General features: G+C 48.3%; 1 protein-coding gene across 1 annotated transcript; it reads right to left on the bottom strand.

Moving 5' to 3' along the window:
• Positions 1–935: 935 nt before the first annotated feature.
• On the bottom strand, positions 936–22,175 carry RAB7A (RAB7A, member RAS oncogene family). Its single transcript, XM_005230014.3, has 6 exons — positions 22,032–22,175; positions 5,000–5,060; positions 3,746–3,872; positions 2,709–2,927; positions 2,043–2,171; positions 936–1,882 (listed from the first exon to the last, which is right to left on the bottom strand). The coding sequence occupies exons 2-6, from the start codon at positions 5,050–5,052 to the stop codon at positions 1,787–1,789; spliced, it is 624 nt and encodes a 207-aa protein (XP_005230071.1). The 5' UTR covers positions 5,053–5,060; positions 22,032–22,175; the 3' UTR covers positions 936–1,786.
• Between the last annotated feature and the right edge of the window lie 155 nt (positions 22,176–22,330).

Raw genomic sequence — 22,330 nt, 5'->3', positions numbered from 1 at the left:
CTGAGTGCAGAGAGCCATGCCCAGCATCTAGAAAGTAAAGGCTTAACCTTTGACTAGGCTGGACCAAGGCAAGGTCCTCAGCTCTAAGATAACTCTGCCAGTATTGCCTCTCTTCCAGCTGAAGCACGGAACTGGTGAGCCGGGAAGGGCTCCTCCAAGTTGAGGGTAGCAAGAGCAACAGCACTGCCCTCCCCTCCACCCTTCCGCAAAGGCTTTTTGCGTGGCCAGGACAGGGCTGAAGGACAATGCCCATAACCGAGCCATCAGACCCAGCACCGTTCCTGCCCTGCAAGCAGCTTCAAGAGGAGCAGGGGGGCAGCTGCCCTGCTACAGCCTGGGGTCAGCCAAGCAAGCAGGGCCCGCTCAGCCCACTCCTGAAAACCAGTTTGGATGGCACAGACTAAATAGTAAGGAAGAAGCACAAACATCCTTCAATCAGCAAGCAGTGGCTTGCAGAAATGGTGACTAGATGGAGAAAGAAAGCATGTTAGTGAAGAGGAGAAAAAAAAAAGTCAGAAACAGGAGTAAACAAGAAGGTTTGTTCTTGTTAAGTTTATTGGCATCATGTTTGTCTCTTTACATAAGAGCTCAGCCTACGTACTAGAATGTAGACCTCTGGAAAACAGGTAGAAGGGCTCCATTTAAGCAAGCTACAAACGCAAGAACAAATACCAGGAAGAAAGGAAGAAAGGAAGAAAGGAAAGGGACTAGATTGCCAAGTTTTTCCATACCAAAAATCCAGATTAGCAGTCAGTAAGAAGAAAGGGAAGATTCATAGTCCAGGTCATTCATCAAGAAACAGCTACCACAACCCAGGTGGGAGAGGAGCTCCATCCACAGTACAAAGAGCCACTGGGGCACCTCAGCTCTGGCTCCTTCTCGCGCTCGCTCCAGGATGTTAGGAGTTAAGCAGTAGGGGAGGTGAACAAATGAGGTCATTTCATAGCTGTATTTAATTTTAAATCCAATAATCCAGTGTGCATATCAATGCTGTTATGCAAATCTGAGAATTTAGATACAAGGAAGCCAGACAGATTTTCCAGAAGATGAAGCCTTTTTGGCCTCGAAACAAGAAGGCTTACATAGTTCATCTCTACTGTACAGAATACTGCCTCTATCTGGACTTTGTGTTGCTAGCACGCTGCAGTTCACAAGTGTCCTCCTCACTTTCTACACAATCTGTGTTTCAGTACTTGAACATGTATTTCAGGAATTTTACACTAATTTATACATTTTTAATTGGTTGCATATATTAACATGTACTATAAGATTTTTCCTAAAGAAGCATTACATAATACATGGATACTGTAAAAAGATCTGATTAGTTAAAAGTAACAAGCATTAACAGAGATACATACAAAACTCAACCTAGTTGGACTGAGTGCTGAGCTTGCAATGAACTATGGGTAATCAGCCTTTCCAGTTGCAGCCTTCACAGGGGAAAACACGAGACAGTTAAAAATGTATGTAACTTGTTACACAGATTACCTGTAAACAGTTTCTCTCCATTGGACACCTGGAATTAGATTCAGTTCCAAACATACCCAAGAGTTTCCATTTTAAACTAAGAGAAAGGTCTGTTACCGTGAAGTGTGATGTGGATGATGTGGGGACATGAGCTCTGAAGTGCGGGACTCAGACGCTCATGGGAGATGGGTGGAATTTGGCAGCTGGAGATGGAAATTTTTTTAAATTTCATTTTAAACACAGAAGAGGGGCTGTGTGTTTGAAGGCCTAAGTGTGATAATCATTTGTGAAGGACTGTGCTCAACCCCTCCCTCTCCCCTCAGCAGCTGCAGCTCTCCGCAGAAGCCTTCACTCGGTCATTCTTGTCTAGTTTGATGGGTTCAGGAAATTCATTGTAAAGCTCCACTTCGGTTTCCTAGTGAGAAAGAAGAGCCGAGTTAGTGCCACAGCTCTACAGACAGCTCCTAGCATGCAAGGAGCCATTCTTGGCTGGGGAAAGCTGTTGGAGAGTCCAAGGCTGCCTGCAGTAGCCCAGCCCAGCAGGCAGGACTGGCCCCCACCAGCCCCCTCCCTACCTGTTTAAGTGCGTTTCGTGCAATCGTCTGGAAAGCTTGTTCCACATTAATGGCCTCCTTGGCACTGGTTTCAAAGTAGGGGATGTTGTTTTTACTGTAGCACCAGGCTTGTGCCCTTTTTGTGGTGACCTGGGTGGACAGAGAGCAGCATCACCACCTTCAGCTAGGCAGGAAGGGGGTTTTACTTCCAGGGCCAGGCCAGAGACCCTTTATTATCCAACCTGAGCCAAGACAGCAGTTCTGATCTCGTTAAAACTACAGCCTTGATACAGAGCACAGGAGACTGCTGCCCACCACCAGATACACTCAGCCCTGAGGCAAGGAACACCATGCCCGAGGAAGATGAGACCACAGGGCACAGACCGCTCAGGTATCCACACAGCGGGGACCTGCTCGCATAGGAGTTTCTCAGCGACTCTGGAGGAGAATCGGCTCCTCTCCTTGCATCTACCTAGGAAACTGCTGCGATCCTTCCACCAGTGGGCAGGAGCATGCTGTGCACAGGGGTTTGACCTCTCCAGGCAGCAGAAACTCTTCCTTAGTGACACACAGCAGCTGAGCCACTCAAGCACCTCCCACTCCTGTTTCTCAGATAACCCTCCCACGTTCCTACAAGGTCTCCCACTCCCGGAATTTAAGGGGAGGCCAGCAAGTCCCACTACTCACTTGTCTGTTTTCTAGGTCAATCTTGTTTCCCAGCACAACAAAAGGAAAGTTCTCAGGATCCCTTGGACTGGCCTGAATGAGGAATTCGTCCCTCCAGCTGTCTAGGGTTTTGAATGTGTTGGGGGCCGTGACATCAAACACCAGCACACAGCAGTCCGCTCCCCTGTAGAAGGCAACTCCCAGAGACTGAAATCGTTCTTGTCCTGCTGTATCCCATATCTGGAGCAAAAGACAGGTCAGATAAGCCAGCTCTACTCCACATAGTCAGTCCATGGTTAGGGCATTCATTTCAAAACTCCCTACCAGACATCTACAGTCCCCAGCTAACCAGACAGGAGCACCCGAAGGCTTGAGAATTTCTGTAGGCACTATTACACCAGAGCCAGCAAAAGGAAGCCAGAAACACCCTTCTAAAGGTAGTGAACCTTTTTTGTGTTCAGCCTCAGCAAGGGACTTATCCTTGTTCTGGGCAAGCAGGACTTGGGTATTAGGGTCAGCGGGCGACCTGCCTGCAGTGCTGGGGTACACCTAGGTACCAGCACAGTCCAAACACCCCTGATGACTGCGAGGCAGCAAAAGCCTTGTTGCAGGCAGTCTCACCATGGAGAGATAAAAGCTTCAGATACTAGAGACATAAGTAGCCTGGCAGGTTAACACTATACCCATAGGACTCAGGGTAGCACCAGTAGTCGTCCTGACTAAGGAGTCCTTTTCCAGCCCTTTCCAGTTCCTAAACACTAGGGAAGCAAACCTTTCTAATGAGATCTAGTTCACTGACAGTCAAACGCTAGTTTGTAAACTGGGCCTGCCCAATCTGCTCTTCGCTGAGGCCAAACTGGTACTTGGCTTTCCCTTGCACAGACCTGTAGAGAAGCCCAGCAGTACCTATGGCCAAGAGAAGTTCAGTGCAAAGAAAGTTCGCACTGAGTACACTGATCCCTGCACCACTCTGGACTACACTAGAGCAGGTACTTCCACACGAGTGTGGTCCAGGCAGCCAGGTACCCCTTGCAGCAGGGAGCAGAGTTACCCCTTACCTGCATTGTCACTAGCCTGTCATCCACCATGACCTCTTTTGTCAGGAAGTCTGCGCCTATCGTAGCCTTGTACTGGTTACTGAATTTCTTGTTCACATACTGGTTCATGAGCGATGTCTTTCCCACCCTGTACAGAAAGACAAAAAGACTATGTAGGCTGTTTCTACAAGCGTGTGCATTAACCACCCTGAACAGAACATACCAGTGCCCTTTGCCTTCCACCATAGCACCCCTGGCCTTTCAACCAGGGAAAAATGCACCCGCCTCCACAAGAAGGTGCTTTTACATCAGTAGATGCCGAACCAACACACTGAGTAAGAGCATTAGCTACCTAAGGATACAAAGGATTACAGTATTGAGAAACCTTGTTTCCCCATCAGTAATCTGATCCCCAGGAAGCAGTATGCATCACATTATCATCATGAGGGCAATTCTGGAAGAAGATGAAGTGCCCCAGAGAAACCCATCAGAAACGGTCACCTTCAGCCTCTGCAGAATGAAGGGGTGGAAGAACAGACAATCTCAGCTGGCAACAACCCACATACACATCTGCTAGGCACCCAGAGGTGGGGATCCTCCCATGAGAGCCAGCTTAGAAGCTCACATGGCCTCTCAGCAGCTGAGAAACACCCCCCGATCGACAGCTTGCTGGACACCGTGGTCCCTGATCAACAGCCTGCTGGACACCGTGGTATAAATAAACTTTATGTCACGGGAGTTCGGTTACAGCCTGCAGGGCAAGTAACCTGCAAGAGCAGAGCAGGCTCCTGCTGCTGACCAGCTCAGAGCAAAGCCTTTCACTCCAAGGGGCAGGCTCTAGCCATATCAGACAGAAGCTAAGCAGATGGCTCACTATAAACAGTCTCTGACAGAGGCAGAGTTTTCAGAAATCACCTAAGACTGCTTACTAGCAGTTTTGGGATTTTAATTTTTTTTTATTTAAGTGAAATGCTCATTTCAACACCACACATCCTCCTTGCAGAAAGGCTATCCAGTTCTGCTACTGGAGTCATCTGCCCACTGCATTTTCATCATTTATTATTGTGATAGGACTTCAAGATGTTGAACCGTGGGAATGCATTCAGGACAGCGTGGTGAGGAGTTCTTAAAGCCATAAAGTAACACACCTATCTGAGGATGCAAAATATCTCCTCCCAGCACTGCTGGTTACTTACAGAGCATCCAGGCTCCCACTAGGCAAGAGCACTGCTCCAGTCAGATGCAGATAGGCAGCTTAAAGGCTCCTCCACTTACCCAGAGTCTCCAAGGATGATGACTTTCAGTAACACTTTCTTCCTAGAAGTCATCTTTTACCCTAGAAAGGAAAAGGAACAATTCCATCAGATACATCACTTCTCAGGACAAAAAGCAGCAAGTCTGCAGTCTGAGAAACCCGATTCCCAGCAAGGAGCCAGCAACATGCAGAGTCCAGCACCCCTGAAACCAGACTCCTTCAATTCAAGAGGCAGTACTTGAGCACTAACCAGGTGTTTGCCCATTTCATAGGCAGAGCCATGCCAGACCAGTAGTGGCAACTTAATACCAACAGATAAGCGAGCCAAGCACTTGGCCTTTACAGTCCATTTTGGAGCCTATTTCCAGGCCATTTAGCAGTTATCTACTAGCCTAGGGCATCTCCCATAGCCCTACTGGAGGAAATTAACTAAAGCATATCAGCCCCCAACACAGGCCAACTCTTACACACACTACCAAGTGAGATGTAAACAAGGATGTGTCTAATAAGATAATCGCTTTTTTTGTGCTGTTCAGTAGTTTCGCAGTAGGAAAAAAGTGGGCTTCCTTCACCTTCAGATTCAGCTTGGAGAAGCAATAGCTTTCTCTAGCAGCTGTGCTTTGTGGAAGCATTAAGCCCCAAGGATACACTGTGGTTGGAACAGTTGCAACACAACCACACAGGCCAGCTGAACAGCTGAATTACAAGGCAAACTGCTTTTTTTTTTTTTAAGACAGACTACACAGCTTTGCTGAGAGCATGTGAAGCTAACTACTGCCACCTCACCTTCAGTGGAAGGCCATGTAAGGCTACAGTGACAAACCTCACAACAATCGGTCTATTGCTCTGTTAAACAAGGAGTTCTTAGTTTAGTTTCATCCTGCCACGACTCCAGTCTACTTCATAGGCTACTAATGGTCCATCCAATTAGCACGAGTGAGAGCTGAGCTCCAGAGATCCACACTCTTACTTGTTCCCAGGTCTCCTTCAGGTAAGTGAAGAAGCTTCAAATACAACAGCTGCAGCAGGCCTGAAATACACTTCTGGAAGTGCTTTAGCATAGTGAGAGCAAGTATGAAGTCCTTCTATGAATGGTTGAAGATGTCCTTCCTACCACAAGGCCCTTCTCTCCACCTCTGGGGAGGTGATGGGACAAACCATTCTTAGGTACTCAGGCTTAATCAGGTCACAGATCCTGGTTTGGTACTGACCTGGTCTGCAACACAGACTCCTTGGCTTTCACTGAGAAGCCCTGCAGGTTCTGTACAGCAAGAGGATCCAAAAGATGGTTATAGCTGTGCTACATGTATTAAGCTCTTATATGGGGACTTGGTTACCTTAAAACTACCCTACACTACATCCATTGCACCACATAGCTACTCTTCAGAAGCTATTCCCCACTTGCACAGCTAAAGAAGCCTTCACTTCTACAACAACATGGATACACACACCTTCCGTGCAGCTCAGTTCCGGAGGATATAACAGCCTAAGCTGCTAGACAACTGCAACCTGCTTCATCCCACTACTACTGGAGGTAACATGCTACAAGCTGTAAAAGCCTCTTACTAGATGCAGAGTCCAGTTGCAAAAGGTCTTATTTATCCCAAGCTTTGAGTGTTAGAATACATGCGGTCTTTTAGACTCTGCCAGCAGTGAATGCTGCAGAAGCTCAAGTCCTCCTGTGGCTGCCACAGGTAGTGCTGCCCTTACAGCTACACCTTGTTGGACTGCACCCAGCTCACAATCATAGGATCATTTAAGTTGTGAAAGAAGGTGAAGATTGAGTCCAACCCTTAACACTGCCAAGCCCACCACTAAACATGTCCTTAAGTGCCACATCTACACGTCTTTTAAATACCCCCAGCGGTGGTGACTCAACCACCTCCCTGGGCAGCCTGTTCCAGCGCTCAACAACTCCTTCAGTGAAGAAATTTTTCCTAATATCCAATCTAACCACCACCACCACCCTCCCCCCCCCCGGCACAACGTGAGGCCATTTCTTCTTGTCCTATCTCTTGTTACCTGGGAGAAGAGACAACCACCACTCCATCCCAATCTCCTTTCAGGCAGTTGCAGAGAGCAATAAGGTCCCCCCGAGCCTCTTTCTCTCCCAGCTGAACAACCCCAGCTCCCTCATCTGCTCCTCCTAAGCCTTGTGCCCTAGACCCGTCCCCAGCGTCCTTCTCTGGGCACATTCCAGCACCTCAACATCCCTCTTGCAGCGAGGGCTCCAATACTGAACACAGTATTCAAGCTGCAGCCTCCCCAGTGCCGAGTGCAGGGGGACAGTCACTGCCCTGGTCCTGCTGGCCACACCGTTTCTGATACAAGCCAGGATGCTGTTGGCCACTGGGCACACGGCTGGCTCACATTCAGCTGGCCATCAACCAACATCCCCAGGCCCTCTTCTACCAGACACCTTTCCAGCCTCTCTCCCAAGCCTGTAGCGTTGTGTGGGGTTGTTGTGCCCCCAGTGCAGGACCCAGCGCTCAGCCTTGCTCAACCTCATACCATTGGCCTCAGCCCATCGGCCCAGCCTGCCCAGACCCCTCTGCAGAGCCTCCTGCCCTCCAGCAGATCAACACTCCCCCCCAGCTTGGTGTTGTCTGCAAACTTACTGAGGGTGCACTCGATCCCCTCGTCCAGGTCATCATTCTCTCAGGATGATCTGCTCCATAACCTCTCTCAGTACCAAGGTCAGGCTGACAGGCCTGTAGCTCCCTGGATCCTCCTTCCAGCCCCTCTTGTAGATGGTGTCACATTTGCCAATTACCAGTCAGCTGGGGCCTCCCTGGTGAGCCAGGGCTGCTGATAAATGAAAGTGGCTCAGTGAACACTTTCACCAGCTCCCTCAGTACCCTCAGGGGGATCCCATCCTGCCCCATAGACTCATGTGGGTCTAAGTGGTGTAGCAGGTTGCTGACCACTCCCCCTCCTATTACAAGGGCTTCATTCTGCTCCCTGTCCCTGTCTTGCAGAGCAATGGGCCACATACCCAGAGAACAACTGGTCTTACTAACAAAGACTGAGGCAGAGAAGGTATCAAGTACCTCATCCTTTTCCTCATCCCTTGTACTATGTGTGTCTGCCCTGCCCCAAATCCAATGAAGGATGGAGATTTGCTCTCCTTTTAGTTGCTAGTGTATTCACAGACATATGGTTTTATGGCAGTAGCCAGATTACATTTGGTGGGGCTTTGCCCCTTCCAATTTTCTCCTTGCATAACCTCACAACATCCTTATAGTACTCACGCATCTAGTGATACATCTAGTTGGGAAAAACTGTTAAGATAACAGCCAGAGGCTGCGGAGTGAATAGCAGTGGCAGGCCACCCATAGAGCTCATGCTATCCTTAGATGGGTGTTAACAGATGACAGAGCCTGCACAGGACAGTTTCTCCAAGCGTAAACACCTCTCCTTTCCACAGCGTCTATGCTGGACTGCATTGCTCAATGATCCAGCTGGCAGCACAGCTATACTTGCAAAGATATAGCCAGCTGAAAGTTGTCAACAACCCCAACATTTCATCCTGCTTCTGGTCTTGCCAAGGTCCACAAGCTATAGCTCGTTTCCTCTACAGCCATGGGGACAACAGACCATGTAAGGTCCTTCAAGCAGACTGAACCTCCTGTGTTTCCCAAGTGCACAGCACAAGTGACACTTGTGCTAGCCGAGCCAGAGACTTCTGCAGCACAATTGGCTTGGAGCAAGAAGCAAGGGAACAGAGCTTTGAAACAGCTTAAAGACAACTGTGTACACCAAACTGTAGAGGAAAACATCAGGTTTTCAGGTCCAGTATGAGAATCACCTGTTTTCCTCAGGACAGACCAAAACTCACCCTGAAAGTGACTATGCCGGAGCCCAGCATGTACAGCTTCTATTTTCTTCTGAATGTTTTCAATATTACTTGCCATTGGCTGCTGCAGCTCACTGCTTCCTGGTATTCAAAGCAGCTTTGGACAAGCTGGCACTAGTTCTCATGCTCAGGAAGGGATTTGCAGAGCCCTAAAATACACCACTAAATCACACTGGATGCTTAGCACCCAAGTTCAACAGAGTCTGAAGTCCCACTATGAAGGGAGGGGAAACTGTTGTCAAGTCTCATTACCTTGGAAGTAGCTCAGCTGAGCAGGCACCTGCAGACATGGGAACAACATCCGAGTCACTAACACTGCCTTCTTGTCATAGCTGATGGGCTGCCCCATCATGTGAAGGGCTATTACTGCCTCACAAACACCAGTCAGGCAGTACACTCAGCTTCCATCCCAGGTGATGGAACGGATATGAGCCATAGCACAGAAGGAGCTGCCTCAGCTTGGTATTTGGTTTGGGCCATGAGACAGTGAGGAACTCCAGTCCTACCAGGGGCCAGCAGTGGACATTACTCAGAGCTTCCCACCCCCTGTTCTACTAGGCAGTCGATGGGTCAAGCCCTCAATCTTCTCATTACAGGTATAAACAGACCAACACTTCAGAGTTACTCCTTGCCAAGTACAAGAGATCTTGCCTTTGGAGAGGAGACCACATTTGCAGGTCTTGGAGGAAGCACCAGTGTTTGATCTCCTGGAGCTTTCCTACAGAAGGAAACCACTCTAAGTTTAAGTAGCATCAGGTTGCTCTCTACAGCACCACCTTTGCCATTTCCCCCTTATCCTTACCATGTTCTGTGTGGCTGAGCAGGTCTCCAGCTCTAAAGCAGCTGTTTATGCTTAACAGAGCTCTGACTGCTCCTAGTGAGATCCTCACTCTAGACAGATTGAAGACATCCTCATTATCTTAATGGGGGTTTCTTATGAAGCAACCTAAAGGGTCAAACTACTGCAAGGACAGGATACCATGCCTCCTCCAATACTTGCTTCCAGCCACAGTGTGTTTAACAAGCCAAGGTACTAGAAGCAGAAGACACTAGAGCTCTCTGAGGATCCTGTAAGTAAAAGCCTTACTACAATCTCCTTAGCACCATGCAAAGGATTTTGGTGACTTCAGCTCATACTAAGCCAAAAGCAAATACAATGTCTTCATGGCAGAGGATGCTTCCACACACTGCAGTTCAAGTAAGCTCAGAAATACCGCAGTCGATCCTGGTTACAGCATGCCACCTGCTGTGTCAGTAGAACAAGGTGCAATGAATGAATGAACCCTTGGTCAGGTTCAGTACTCAAAAGATCTGCTTGCCTGAAGTCAGAGGCAATTTATGATTACTCCCTTGTTAACACCGGCTGTTTCTCACATTACACGACACTGAGTAGGTTCATTTCTGCCTTTCATCCCAGAAACAGAGCCCACATACATGCTATAAGCTATGCAGATCTTGTTTCTGGTGAACCTTGCTAGTACAAAAATCAACTGAAGATCAAGAAGAATATAGCTTTAGCTCACAGATGAAGCAGGTTTGGATACCTGAAGGAGCAGTTTAGTTGACATGAGGAGTTTCTCTAGTCACACCTACAAGAAACATTACTGAGCTAAGCTGAGATGTAGGCTGTGCAGGATTTCACCCATGCTCTTGCAACGAGCAAGCTCAGCTTGAGACCACCAGATTAGAACCGTGATAGTGCTGAGTTAGTGGTATCCAAATCCAAAACTACTTTGCACAATATATGCAGCTTGTCTCGCTTTATAAGATTTGGTACGATTAATCTAGAGCAGCATCCTGTACAAGTCACATAAGCCCTTAAGATGGCACTGTGCAAGCTCACATAGGGCTCACATCCAGTCCCAGGAGCACTTCTGAACACACACTTCCTTTTTCAGAGATATCATGAAGAAAAACTTGTTTGTTAAGATTTGATCCAAGACATCAGTTCTGTTTTACATTGTGTGAAGTCTCTTGTAGTGAGGTCACCTGCATGAATGCTCAGAACACAGCCTACCAGCATACCCAGCTAGCCCTGCTCAGGAACTGGCAGAAGCTTCCAGTCAGGAGACCAGTGAGCATCATTCCTCCTCCTGGCTTAAGTGGTGCCAGAGGAATGACACAGCTGCCTAATACAGGAAAGGGGTCCTTCCACTCTTTTTTTAATGGCAATCCCTCTAAGCAAACTAGCCATAACAGTTTGTTGACCCTCATGAGATAAGCCTGACATAGCATGTTCTCACCCACAGTAGCATTACTACCTTTGTAAGGCTGGCCTGCTGAGGCAGCAAGGAAGAAACCGTAACATCTGACCTGTAAATGTTACTGGCTTAACCGATCTGAAGGGAAGGGTCAAGAGCTATCCTATGAAGCTCCATAGTGCCACAGCTCCTCAGATGCAAGAGGAAATAAAGCCTATGCCAAATCTAATTAGGCTTCCCTTGTTGCTTCAGAGTACATTACTACTGTCCTTTCACTTGCTATATTAAGACAGCCGCTTTGAATTAAGGCATAAATGGATGGTTAAGGATTCCTTAGAGATGTTAACATGTGTCAAGTCACAATGCAGGCATTTTAATATTAATTAGGTTGGTAGAAATGAAGAACAGTAGCAGCTTGCATTGATGGCCCACCAGCTCCTTGGATAAGCTATCCTTTAACAGAAGTAGACCTCACAACAAGGACACCCCGTTAAGTTGCTCATTGACCATTTTAGTATGAAAGTAGCTAGCCTTAGGGGGAGAATCTCACCTCCATGGAAGACAGACAACAGCTCCCTAAGCAGCAGCATATCCATACCCGTTTTGAACCTTCTGACAAGCTGCTGGAGCAGTCCTTACTGTTGCAGCTTTGCTATGAAACAGTTCAAATCACAATCCTAACAAAGAACCAAAGCATGTTTACACAGAGGCCAGAAGAACTGGGACATTTGGCCAGGAGTTCCCTGCTCCTACAACCACCAGTCTGCCATCTGCATCTTCCACCAGAAACCAGCTAAATGCTGAAGCAAGACCATGCCTCTCTCCTGGTGTCCATTGCCAGGGATATTTATTACTATGCCAACAAGGTGCCAGCAGCAGGTGAGCAAGCATCAAGCAGAGCTAAACTTACTGCAGCACTGAGGAATACCTAGTTCTGCGCCCCTGTCCAGGCACACAGCACAGGAGTAAACAGATGTTCCACAAAGGCATATCTGAACATGAAGCACTGCAGGTCTGGTCTAGGTGTTGTGGCTGATAAGCAGAGCATTCACTTCTCCACTGTATCAAACAAAAATATAGTTAAGTACTCCATTAGGGGATACCACACACTGCAGTGGACTCGCCACAATGACCAGACTGAGAAGACAGCCACACTTGAACACTGGAAGAACTTCCTGTCCTAACACACAGGAAAAGTATCCGAAAATGCAGCTAAGTGTGCTTCTGACACAGGAACGCCACCTCTGCTCACTCTTCTCTTGCATGGGGGAGGCTGCAAAGCATTAGGTCTCTGTACTACACCAGAAAGCTATTTTTACACACACACAGAGACCAATGGTTCTGCATTTCTTCAAGGAAACTGAAGCTGGAAGAATGATTCAGGACCAGCTCAGTCAGACTGAACCAGTTCCTTCCCAGAAGCAGCAAGTTCCCTAGCACGTTTGTCACCTCAGGGGGGTATGTCTGCTTAGACCTTCAGCCACTGAAATGAGATGCTCACTGGATGTTTATCCTGGTCTTACAGGATCAAGCACACCAGACGGGCATATATCACTTGCCCTGTAGTCATGCTGTACCCTGCCATGATTTTTCAAGCCAAGTTTAGCTGAGGCTTTGAGGAGATGTGAATTTGTTCCAACTGAGCTACCCTGAACAAGGCCTCGTCCGGACGAAAGGCCGATAGCCTCCGATTGCCATCGGCTGACCAGGATCACAGGTCCCATTTGCAGAGTACCAAGACACCCTTTGTATTGAAGCCTCAATCTCCAATTGCAGCAGGAACTCAAGGTGGAGCTGAACAAATTTGACCAATACAATTTAACAAGAACAGCTTGGTTCCAAATACCTGGCCACACAGACATTGTTAACGAGGTGTCTGCTAATGCAAAGCTACACGTGACAGCCTGAGCAATTCAACACGAATGACCAGCAGATACCAACATTTAACATCTTGCATTCTTCCCAAGTGACACAACAGCCCACCAGTAAACAGAAGCCCTGTCCCTTCAGCTGGGAAAAAGCCAAGTGCCAGCCAGAGAACAATCAGCAGGAGCCGTTTCTTTCACACAAAAATGGCTTAAGAGGCGCCAAGCTGCCTTTAAGGAAGAAGCTAGAAATAAGCCTGCTTTGGTGTTTGTTCGTTCGGTTTTTTTGACTGCTACAGAGCCTGCGTATTTTCCTCACCAAATCCGAGTGCTCGACAAGTGGAACAAGTGCCTGGCATCCTCACACTGAGGACTGCTACAAAAGCACATGAAGATTTAACAGCAGATTCAGTCTTGTATCAAGAAGGGCTGCACAAGCAGGACAGTACCCTCTTCCATGCCCGTGACAGGTTTACTAGTAGCTCAACATCCCCAGCTGGCTGCAAGATCCCATATAGGAAAGCTTCACATTTAGTGGGGACATGTGCTGGCTTTGTGCCTAAAAAGCAAATTAGGAACATCTTGCCATTTGGGTTGACAACTTGCAAGAACTGCTCTCTAAATAGGTTGCTTTTTAGGGCAACAGGCTCCTACAGTCCATAGTCAGAGGTGCTTTAGAGGTGTTTTCAGGCCTTGCTGATGCACCACAGAGCAGCTATCAAAGTAAAGCCCACACCAAAAGCAGCTGGCAAGATATTCCTGTGACAGCTTCACAGAAGGGTACACTCTAGCTACTGCTGTATCAGTAGCATCTCAAAACTGCTTTCCACCTCCTTCCTCCCCACACGATTATGTTGCTGTTCTAACCAACACATGTCCCTCCTGCTGGTACCCAGCCAAGAGCTTAAGCACAGCTCATCATTCCCTCCTCAGGAGGGGCAGCTCGGCTGCCTGCTACCTACTGCAGTTTCACCAAGAGCAGGCTTCTGTCCAGTTGGTGCTTTTCCCAGACAGCCCTCTGAGGTAGGAATTACCTCTACTCAGGCAGCTGGGAGCCTCGGCTACAAATTAATTTTTGATACCTCATGTAAAACATTATATTGCAAGTTGTCAGGTGCAGGTATGCTGTCCAGTGTCTTCCACCCCCACCCAAGTCCTCAGCCAAAAGCTTCACCTTCTTTAAGAACAGCCTAGAACTTTTGATGCTTGCTAGCACACTGACATGGCTCAGATCAAAATAGAATCTTAAAACATGTTTCAGCATCCCAGAGGAACTGGATTTTTTAGACTACAGCTGTCTGCAGTAAGCTTCCACCTCATTTTGAGGGTGGAGTTGCAGCCTCCCACACCAGAGGAGCTGCTCTAGGACCAAATGAAGCTCAGGAACCAGCCAGCAGCCACCAGCTACAGCTGAGGCACATGGCTTCTAGTTCAGGTCATTGGCTGCTTCAATGTGAGCACCCAACTGGCATGACATGCCAATAGCTAACTGACCTGGTCTGTGAGCTAACTACCAGATGGATACGACACCAGGCCCACAGATGCTCTGCTGCATCCTGTTGCTGGATAACATGCTCTTAAGACAGCTCAGGAGAGAATGATGGGGCAACATGCAACTTGGGGAAACATGTAGGACCCAGCTAGAAAGCAAAAGCTCTGGAACAGCTGTGAGCAGAACAGGCTCTTGGTGTGATCAAGGCAGCTCCAGAGCTGGTGCTGAGGAAGACACTCCTTTCAGTGGCAATAAGGTTTTAGCTTGCCCTCAGACATACCCTTCAAGCCTCAGCTGGGGGCTCTAGGACACATCCCAGCTGTGGGCAAGGGCTCATAGAGCTCCTTGGAAAAGTATATGCCAACGGCCAGTTTGCCAGAGTCCAGATACATGGAAGGCAGAAGCAATGCCACTGGTAGGAACCACGTCTGCAGTGGAATCACAGGACTCACACATGAGAAGGGGTCTGCCGCACCTGAGGTATCAGCTCAGCTGCGTGAGGGCTGAGATTTGGAGAGCACTGCATTCCTGAGAGGCACTGATGCATATGATCAGTCAGGCTCAAAGCCCAAGTTCTCAAACGCAAGTCCCCCAGCCCAAGCCTCACTGATTCACAGCCCTGTTACACCTCCCGGCATTTCTCCAGATCAGTTGTTTTATGCCTGCACAACGCTTAAATCCCAGATGTTGATCTGAACAAGCTTCTTGCTCTACAGCTGCCATTTGAGTCATGACTCTAGCCTGGAAAAGTCCAAACTATGTAGGACTAGCCCCCACCCCCACATCCAGGAAGGTATAAAGCTTAGAAACTGACAGTTTAGATATCACAGCATCTACCTTCTCTTGAGGGGATATCACGTTGATCTGACTACATGGTTTGAAAGTGGGAGCAAAACAAGCACAGAAATGTGTTTTCTTACAGCACTAAGGCAGATGTATCACTGCATGTTTAGTCAGACCACCAGTGTGCTTAGGAGCAATGGGAAAGGTCTGGAGATCATTTCTTGCTGTCTACAGGAACACTACTTTGTCCAGACTGCTGCTTAGCCTAAGATTACAGCAGCACATGTAGGCTCTTCTAGGTGATAGACACCCTGAGCCAAAGGGAGGAAGGGAAGGGAGTGCAGGAAGTGTCCCTGGCAATGCAGCCACCTATGCTGGACAGCCATCCTGGATGGTCACTTCGCTCCTCAGCAACATGAGGACGATCATCTCCACAGCAGGTAGCAGGCATTTTCAGACTGCAGCTGTATGCAGGACGGCCCTTTAGAGCTAATGCCACACAGTAACAAGACCAGGATTCCCAGACAGAAAGCCCGCTGAAGTGGTAGTCTTCAGGCTTTAGGAAGGCAGCTCTGTGAGAAAGCCATACCCAGAAGCTTCACCGAAAGCTAGATGTTTCCAGTCATGAAGTTTCATAGTCCACCGGCTCCTCCAGCAGCTGAAGGGCCCTTGTATCACAGGATAACTTTCTCCCAGGAATGGGCAGACACATACAGAGCCCTAACAGGCTTATAGTGAGTGACTGAAGATCTTCAGCTACCCTTCTTTTGGAGGCTCAAGTTATGATGTCATCCAAGAATCAGTATTGCTGTGCCCCTGCCTTCCAGGGAGAAGCAGTTCCCCTATAAATCCTACAGGATTTCAGGTAGTTCCCAGTTAATTTTCCCCAAGGATCAAGCTGTTACAAGAACAGGCATGCCTGCTTTAATACCCCTCCCCCTTTATCAAAGCAAGCTCAACTTCCCCTATTCTGCCCTGGGGGAGACAATCTCAGGATGTGGGAGGAGAGTTGAGCACATTGCTGGCTGCTGGGAGACACTAGGCAACAAGCCATGTGTCTTGACTAAGGGCCTTGCCTACGCAAAGCGTTTCAGCTATGCCAGTATAGCTTCCATATTGCCATGCCTCTACCAGAACAGTCTCCTTGGTGGAGAGCTTTCAAACCCAGCAAGACAAATCTTCTACTATTAACTGGAACATAGCTATAGTGCCCATACAGCCTTGTTTATACAGGAAAGTCTGTCAGCCTTTTGGCACACAGCCACCCAACCATTAGAGCCAACCAACAGTTTCAGTAACCCCTATACCAGTACCAATAGCCCAGCACGGTTCTCACATCAAGCCATGCCACTAAACACTATTTCCCTGTTACTTTCTATAAATCAAGCACAGTGCCAGCTGAGTTTTAATCCTCATATCCAGAAGATAAGGGTGACCAAATCAAAATACTGCCAGTCAGCCAATCCACTAAAACAGTAAAGTTGTCAGATATAGTAAAGATCTAACAGTATTTTTCAAGTACTCCGATTAGTTTCTAGTTTTGTCTACAGCTTCCTAAGGTTTCACACATTCCTGTCGTGCCTTCAGTTTTAGAAACACAAATAGGAGGTGTTGGATAACCTTTGCAGTGGTAAGCAAAGCACAGATCTTACACCTTGTCAGTGGTAAACAAGCCTTGTTTATCTATTCCTGGCTGCTAGCTTCCACCAGTTCCTAGAGGCTGGAAACAAGTGACTGAAGGGAGGCTGACCAAGGTTCAGGGCTTCAAGTGAAATCACGGCCCTCAGGAAGACTGCCAGGCCCTGTAGCTTACATCCAAGACTCAGATCCAAGAGTGAATATTGTCCCTCCTTCAGCACCAGCAGCTTGATAAACAGATAGGACAAATACTGATGAGAGATCCTACCGCCAGACAAGGCGGTGTAGATAAGTACAAGACCAACACTAATGGCAAAAACCTTGCTCCCGTACATCTATTCCAAGAGGTCCTGTTCTCAGCAATTAGTCTTCCAGAGAGAAGGCTTCCTCCAGGGCCAGGTTGCAATCTAAGAACTAAACCTTGATCTGCAAGCAGAACTCCTGATCCTACACACTCAATACCTCTTACTATGCTAATGCAGTTTGCAGAGCAGGAAGGACAAGTATTTCAGTACCAGTCCCAGGATGGGAGTGTAACAGGTAGCCTGCCTTGACAGCTGAGTCAGTGCCTAACAATTAATTCCTACTGTGGATACTGTTTCAGACATATTTCATACCTTCCTATCTCTTGCACAGATCATGCATTGATAATTTACCCGCTGAGCTATTCTCTTGATGAAGCTCCACAAGAGACAAAAAAACCCCAACAACTTACTGAAGTGGTGAGATTATGAGAGCAGTGCTAGTAAACTCCATCTCGGTGGGGGTGGGGTTGGGGGTTGATCAGGCCTAGGCATGCCTCAGCTACAACCATCTCACTGCTCATGCTCGAGACACTGTTACCACTGTGCCAGTTTGGACTTCAAATATTATCCATGTCTAGGAGCCAGCAGGAAAAGTGAGCTACAGAGCCAAGTGGCTCAACCCACTTGAGAGAAACAAGCACCAAGCAGGTTACTTTCAAGAGGATGCTGCTTCCCAGTTGGAAAGGGATCAAGGGTTCAGCACAGGCTTGTTAGATAAACTGGTAGCCCCAGCAACCAACATCCAGGTACTCCAACCAGGAAGCCTCTGAAGGCAGCTCCACCTGCCTGCTTTCACTTTTGTCCACCACTTCACTAGTCCTGCTTGTCCACCAAGTGATCGAAGTATGCAGTGATATAGGACCTCCAGAAAAATACTGTTTTCTTAATTGACAGCGTAAAGATCTACTTGATTTTATTCAGGAATTTCTGCTTGAAACTCATGCAAGTACAGTTAGATAAAATGCCAACTGAAGGTGACTAATTGTAAGTAGTTATGGTGAGGCAAGAGCAAATCACTCACTACATCAAGTGCCTTCAAATTATACGAACAGGAATCTGTGCCACAAGTTAATACTTCAACCCCATCTCAAAGGCAGCGCACCCCTCCTGAAGTTTCACTGCCCTTTGAAAACAGCCATGGCTTCAAGAACAGGTTCCCTTGCAAGCGAAGTCAAAGCTATTTGAGATCAGCTGTAAATCAGCACACTCCAGTGACCCTCACAAGCTTGCTTCCTCCCACCCCATCACTGACCGGCAGTTAGCAACAGCAGTGTTGACACAGCTTCCCCCATGGACAGCACGGAGCGCTCATTGCTGGCACCGGAGAGGAGCAGCAGTCTCGCAGGAACAGCGCTAACAGCAACAATGACATCACTACGGCAGATCTCCACCGAGCAGAAAATGCAGCAGCACACTGGGTTCAAGCACTGCATCCCCACCAACAGAGCGCAAAAGCTACAAGCACACTGGAAGCCAGAAAGCAACCATGTGATAGAGGGGTATTCCTTCACTGCCTGCTATTTCTGAACAGCACATGTGGAGTCACTGACCTTGGGCACTCATTTGGAAGTTTTATTCAAGGTGCATTTAAAGGGAAATGTAATCTTCAATAGGGCAGCTAACTGCAGGGCTGAATATGGTGTATTAACTATGCTTATTCCATTCATTATCCATATCTAATTCAGTTTTGAGATGCACAGCTCACATTTGGATTGTCGCTGCAGAAAGTGACCCATTTATCCTCAAAACCCACTGTCAAAACTTAACTACATCTGAAGGCAGACTGTTATATAGCAACTACAAAAGATCATTTTAGGAAGCTGCAGGGGGAAGCCAACTGAACTCCAACTCATCAGGCAATTAAACTGCAATTATCAAAACAATGCTGTGCAAGAATGAAGTACTTCAGCACCCGAAGGATACAGGACTGCTGGCAGACAAGCAGCGTGCAAGCATGCTAGTGCCCAGCCAAGTTCATCATTTAGGTTGGGTCTTATCCTGACTCCCATCAAGGCGACAAGCTTTAAATTACTCTACAGTTCCACAAGGGAATCTTGGATCCATCAGGCCCTAGTAACAAGGGTTACGAGCAGTTAGGGTCTCAGCTAAGGAGAAGCCCAGAAGACATTAGGGAATGCTGGCAGCATGCAAGGTGAGGGTTCTGTACTCATTTATCAAATGCCAATTTTTCTTTAGTTACTGAAGAAATTGCTACATTTTAACAGCAGGAACAGCTCTTAGAAAGTATCTCTGATCCCACACATCCACCAGTTCTAGAGAATGCAAATATCCAGGTGCCCTATTCCACAGCCCTCACAGCTTGCCAGACACCTACCTCACAACAAAACATTTAAAACTGCACCCTCTAATAAAGCACAAGCAGCTCTGTTTACAGCCCAATGTCAAGTTCTGCATCAACTAGTCTCATTTTCACACAGAAGTCAGACCAGAACCCCAAACATGTTAGAGACAAAGCTATTTATAGTTTTGCACAGATGGTTTGACTGTAATTGTTATGTTTCCTCAAGGACAAGCTTTGCCAGAGATTTGCACCAACAGGTAATTCACATGACCTTCCAACACAGGAGTCTTAAAACAGAAGCTTTAAGAAGCCACTGCAGAAATTTAATCTGGTAGCCCTCTTGCCTGCAAACATTCATTTTGGGTAGTAAACCAAACACCATGGTATTTTCTCCAAGTGATTTCAGAGGAGAGCCTATAGCAGAGCTTGTACATTTTCCACTTCCAGTTAAGAATTCAATGTTATAATATGTCTGTGCTACTCAGCATAGTTTGATTCACTGGCAGAGCAAGGATGCCTGTAGTGTAGGCTCTGCAACACAGTTATTTAAATTCTTAACTTGGCACCTTTGCCTTTTAAGGTACAACTCAGCATGCCACGCTGAACTATTAGTAGGGTGTCCTCAGACACTGACCACTGCGTAACACCAAAAGGGAAAAGGAAAGTTTGATGTAGCTACTGCCTGGCATCTTACCAGTTATACTCCTCACTGCAGGTTAGGGTATCAAGAAACTGCTATTGGATTTTAAGTCTTCCTTACTGAGGGGTCAGATTAACCCCATCTCAGAGCTTTTCTACACCAGAAGTAGAGAATTAACATAAGAGAACAAAAAAAACCACGGGGGTAGCGCTTGAAAGTAACAGTATTAGAGCTGCTTTGGATTGTAAGGACTCAGGCCAGGCATGGTGGGTCTACTCATTAGTTCATGGAGGGCAAGTCATGTGTTCAGTCAGCTGTTGGAAGTCACAAGGGGGAAGAGGGGGAAAACAGAAAAGAGACAAGTATACTCGTTCTTCCTGAATAAGTACAGCAAGGAAGCCTGATTATTTAACAGGGAATATTCAAATGACTCCACCCACTTTAACCTCAAAATACAGCCACTGAGAGAACAGGGTACGCTGACTCCAGCAGCCTGGCTCTACTGGAAGCGTAGCCAGGCTACAGCTTCTATCCTTCACTACTAGGACCACCTCAGTCCATGAACATTGTATAGCCGCAAATAAGCCTTTAAGTCATAGCCAAACACTGTGGCATAGCTGGTTATGTACGATTCCCCTAAAAAGAGAACTCTCCACTTCCCCCAGTCCCAGTTTCCACACAGATGGAGTGCTAGGCACAGGCCAGAGCTGGCTGGACAGTGGCAAGTGCCAGAAACTTTAAAGCTTCCATATTGGCAATTGTCAAACAAAGAACAGCTTGCTTACAGTTGAGAGGACTTTGTGTTGGGAGGTCATATGTTCTCAGTTTACAAATAAAAAACCTCATACACACATATCAACAGCTCTGCTTATCAGCGAGTATTTTTAGTCCTCAGGGAAATAATACTGAGAATTCTAGCGTTGACTTGAAGGGTTTAGAGTTACTGTGTAAGAGATACTCATTTTGATGAGTAAGTTACTCATCTTACTTCAGATTAAAACAGCCTTTTACAGCTGTTTTGCTATTAAACTAATCCCTCTATCTGTAGGGAAGGCAGTGCAGTTGTCTTAACTACAACAATTAGGTATTTCCATATTTATTAGTCTATATATACCTGGAGACTAGTAATGTATCTATCACTTAATTTACCTTATTATACACTCACCGCCAAAAGCACTTCTAACATGCACTCCAATATTTCTTAGAACTGACTCAGGCTTTACACACGCCGAGAGCTACTTTCGCAATAACTGCCAGTCTCTTCAGCCGCCTGTTTTGTCAATTTAATTGCTCCCAGGGCAGCCTGCCCATCTTAAAAGCGATATCCACTGACCACCCGGAGCACCATTTCACGCCCCCCCCCGCCCCAGCGCTTCCCCAAAGACCAGCACTCGAGCCACCTTCGGCCACCAGCTGCCCCAAAGCCTCTTCAAGCTACGCGAGCAGCAGCACATGTCACAGACAATACGCTCCCCTTGCCGGGAGGCGCCACTTCGGGCCTCTTTAAACCTCTCAGGAAAGGAGGCTCCCACAAAGGCCTCGACAAACGCGCATCCCGGGGAAGGCCTACGGGTCTCTGCTCCGGAGCCCCTGCCCGGGCAGGCCCTCGCGGCCCAGCTGTATTGTTCCCGGGGAAGCCACAGGCCCGGGCCGGCTCCAGGGAGCTCGGCACCCGGCAGCACCGGCCGCCTGACCCTGCCGCGGGGACAGCCAAACACCGCCCCTCCCCGGCGGGCCAGACCCCGCTGAGCCCGCCCGCGATAGCGGGAAGGCAATGCCTCGCCCGCCGCCCCCCTGCAGAGGGGTCCCCGACCGACCGCCCCGGCTGCGGGGAGGGGCCCACAGCGGCGCCCCCCACCCAGCGTCTCCTACGGCCGGGGCGGAGCCGCCACTCCGCACCCCGAGCCCCGGCGGGAGGGGATTCCCTCCCTCCCCTCCCCGCACGACCCCAGCGCCCCGCAGGGCCTCACCTGGTGCGTGTGCCGCGGCGCCCGCCCGAGACTCACTGCCACCCCCCGCTCGCCTCGGTCGGCTTTAATGGGCCCAACCGCCTCCCCGCTTTCACTTCCGCCTCCCCCCCGACAACTTCCGGTCACGGGGCCCGCCCGCTGGCCCTGACGTCAGCACGCCGCCCGGCAGCCGGAGGGGGGGTTGGTGGTGGAAGGGGAGTGGTGGCACGCGCGTCACGTGACCGCGGGCTCTCGGCCGCCATCTTGGGTCGCCGAGGCAGCCGCGTAGCCGCGCCCCGTACCGGCTCTGGGGCCCGGCT

The sequence above is a fragment of the Falco peregrinus genome, chromosome 5, assembly GCF_023634155.1.
Source record: "Falco peregrinus isolate bFalPer1 chromosome 5, bFalPer1.pri, whole genome shotgun sequence".
NCBI lineage: Eukaryota > Metazoa > Chordata > Aves > Falconiformes > Falconidae > Falco > Falco peregrinus.
This window is presented reverse-complemented; position numbering and strand designations above follow the sequence as displayed.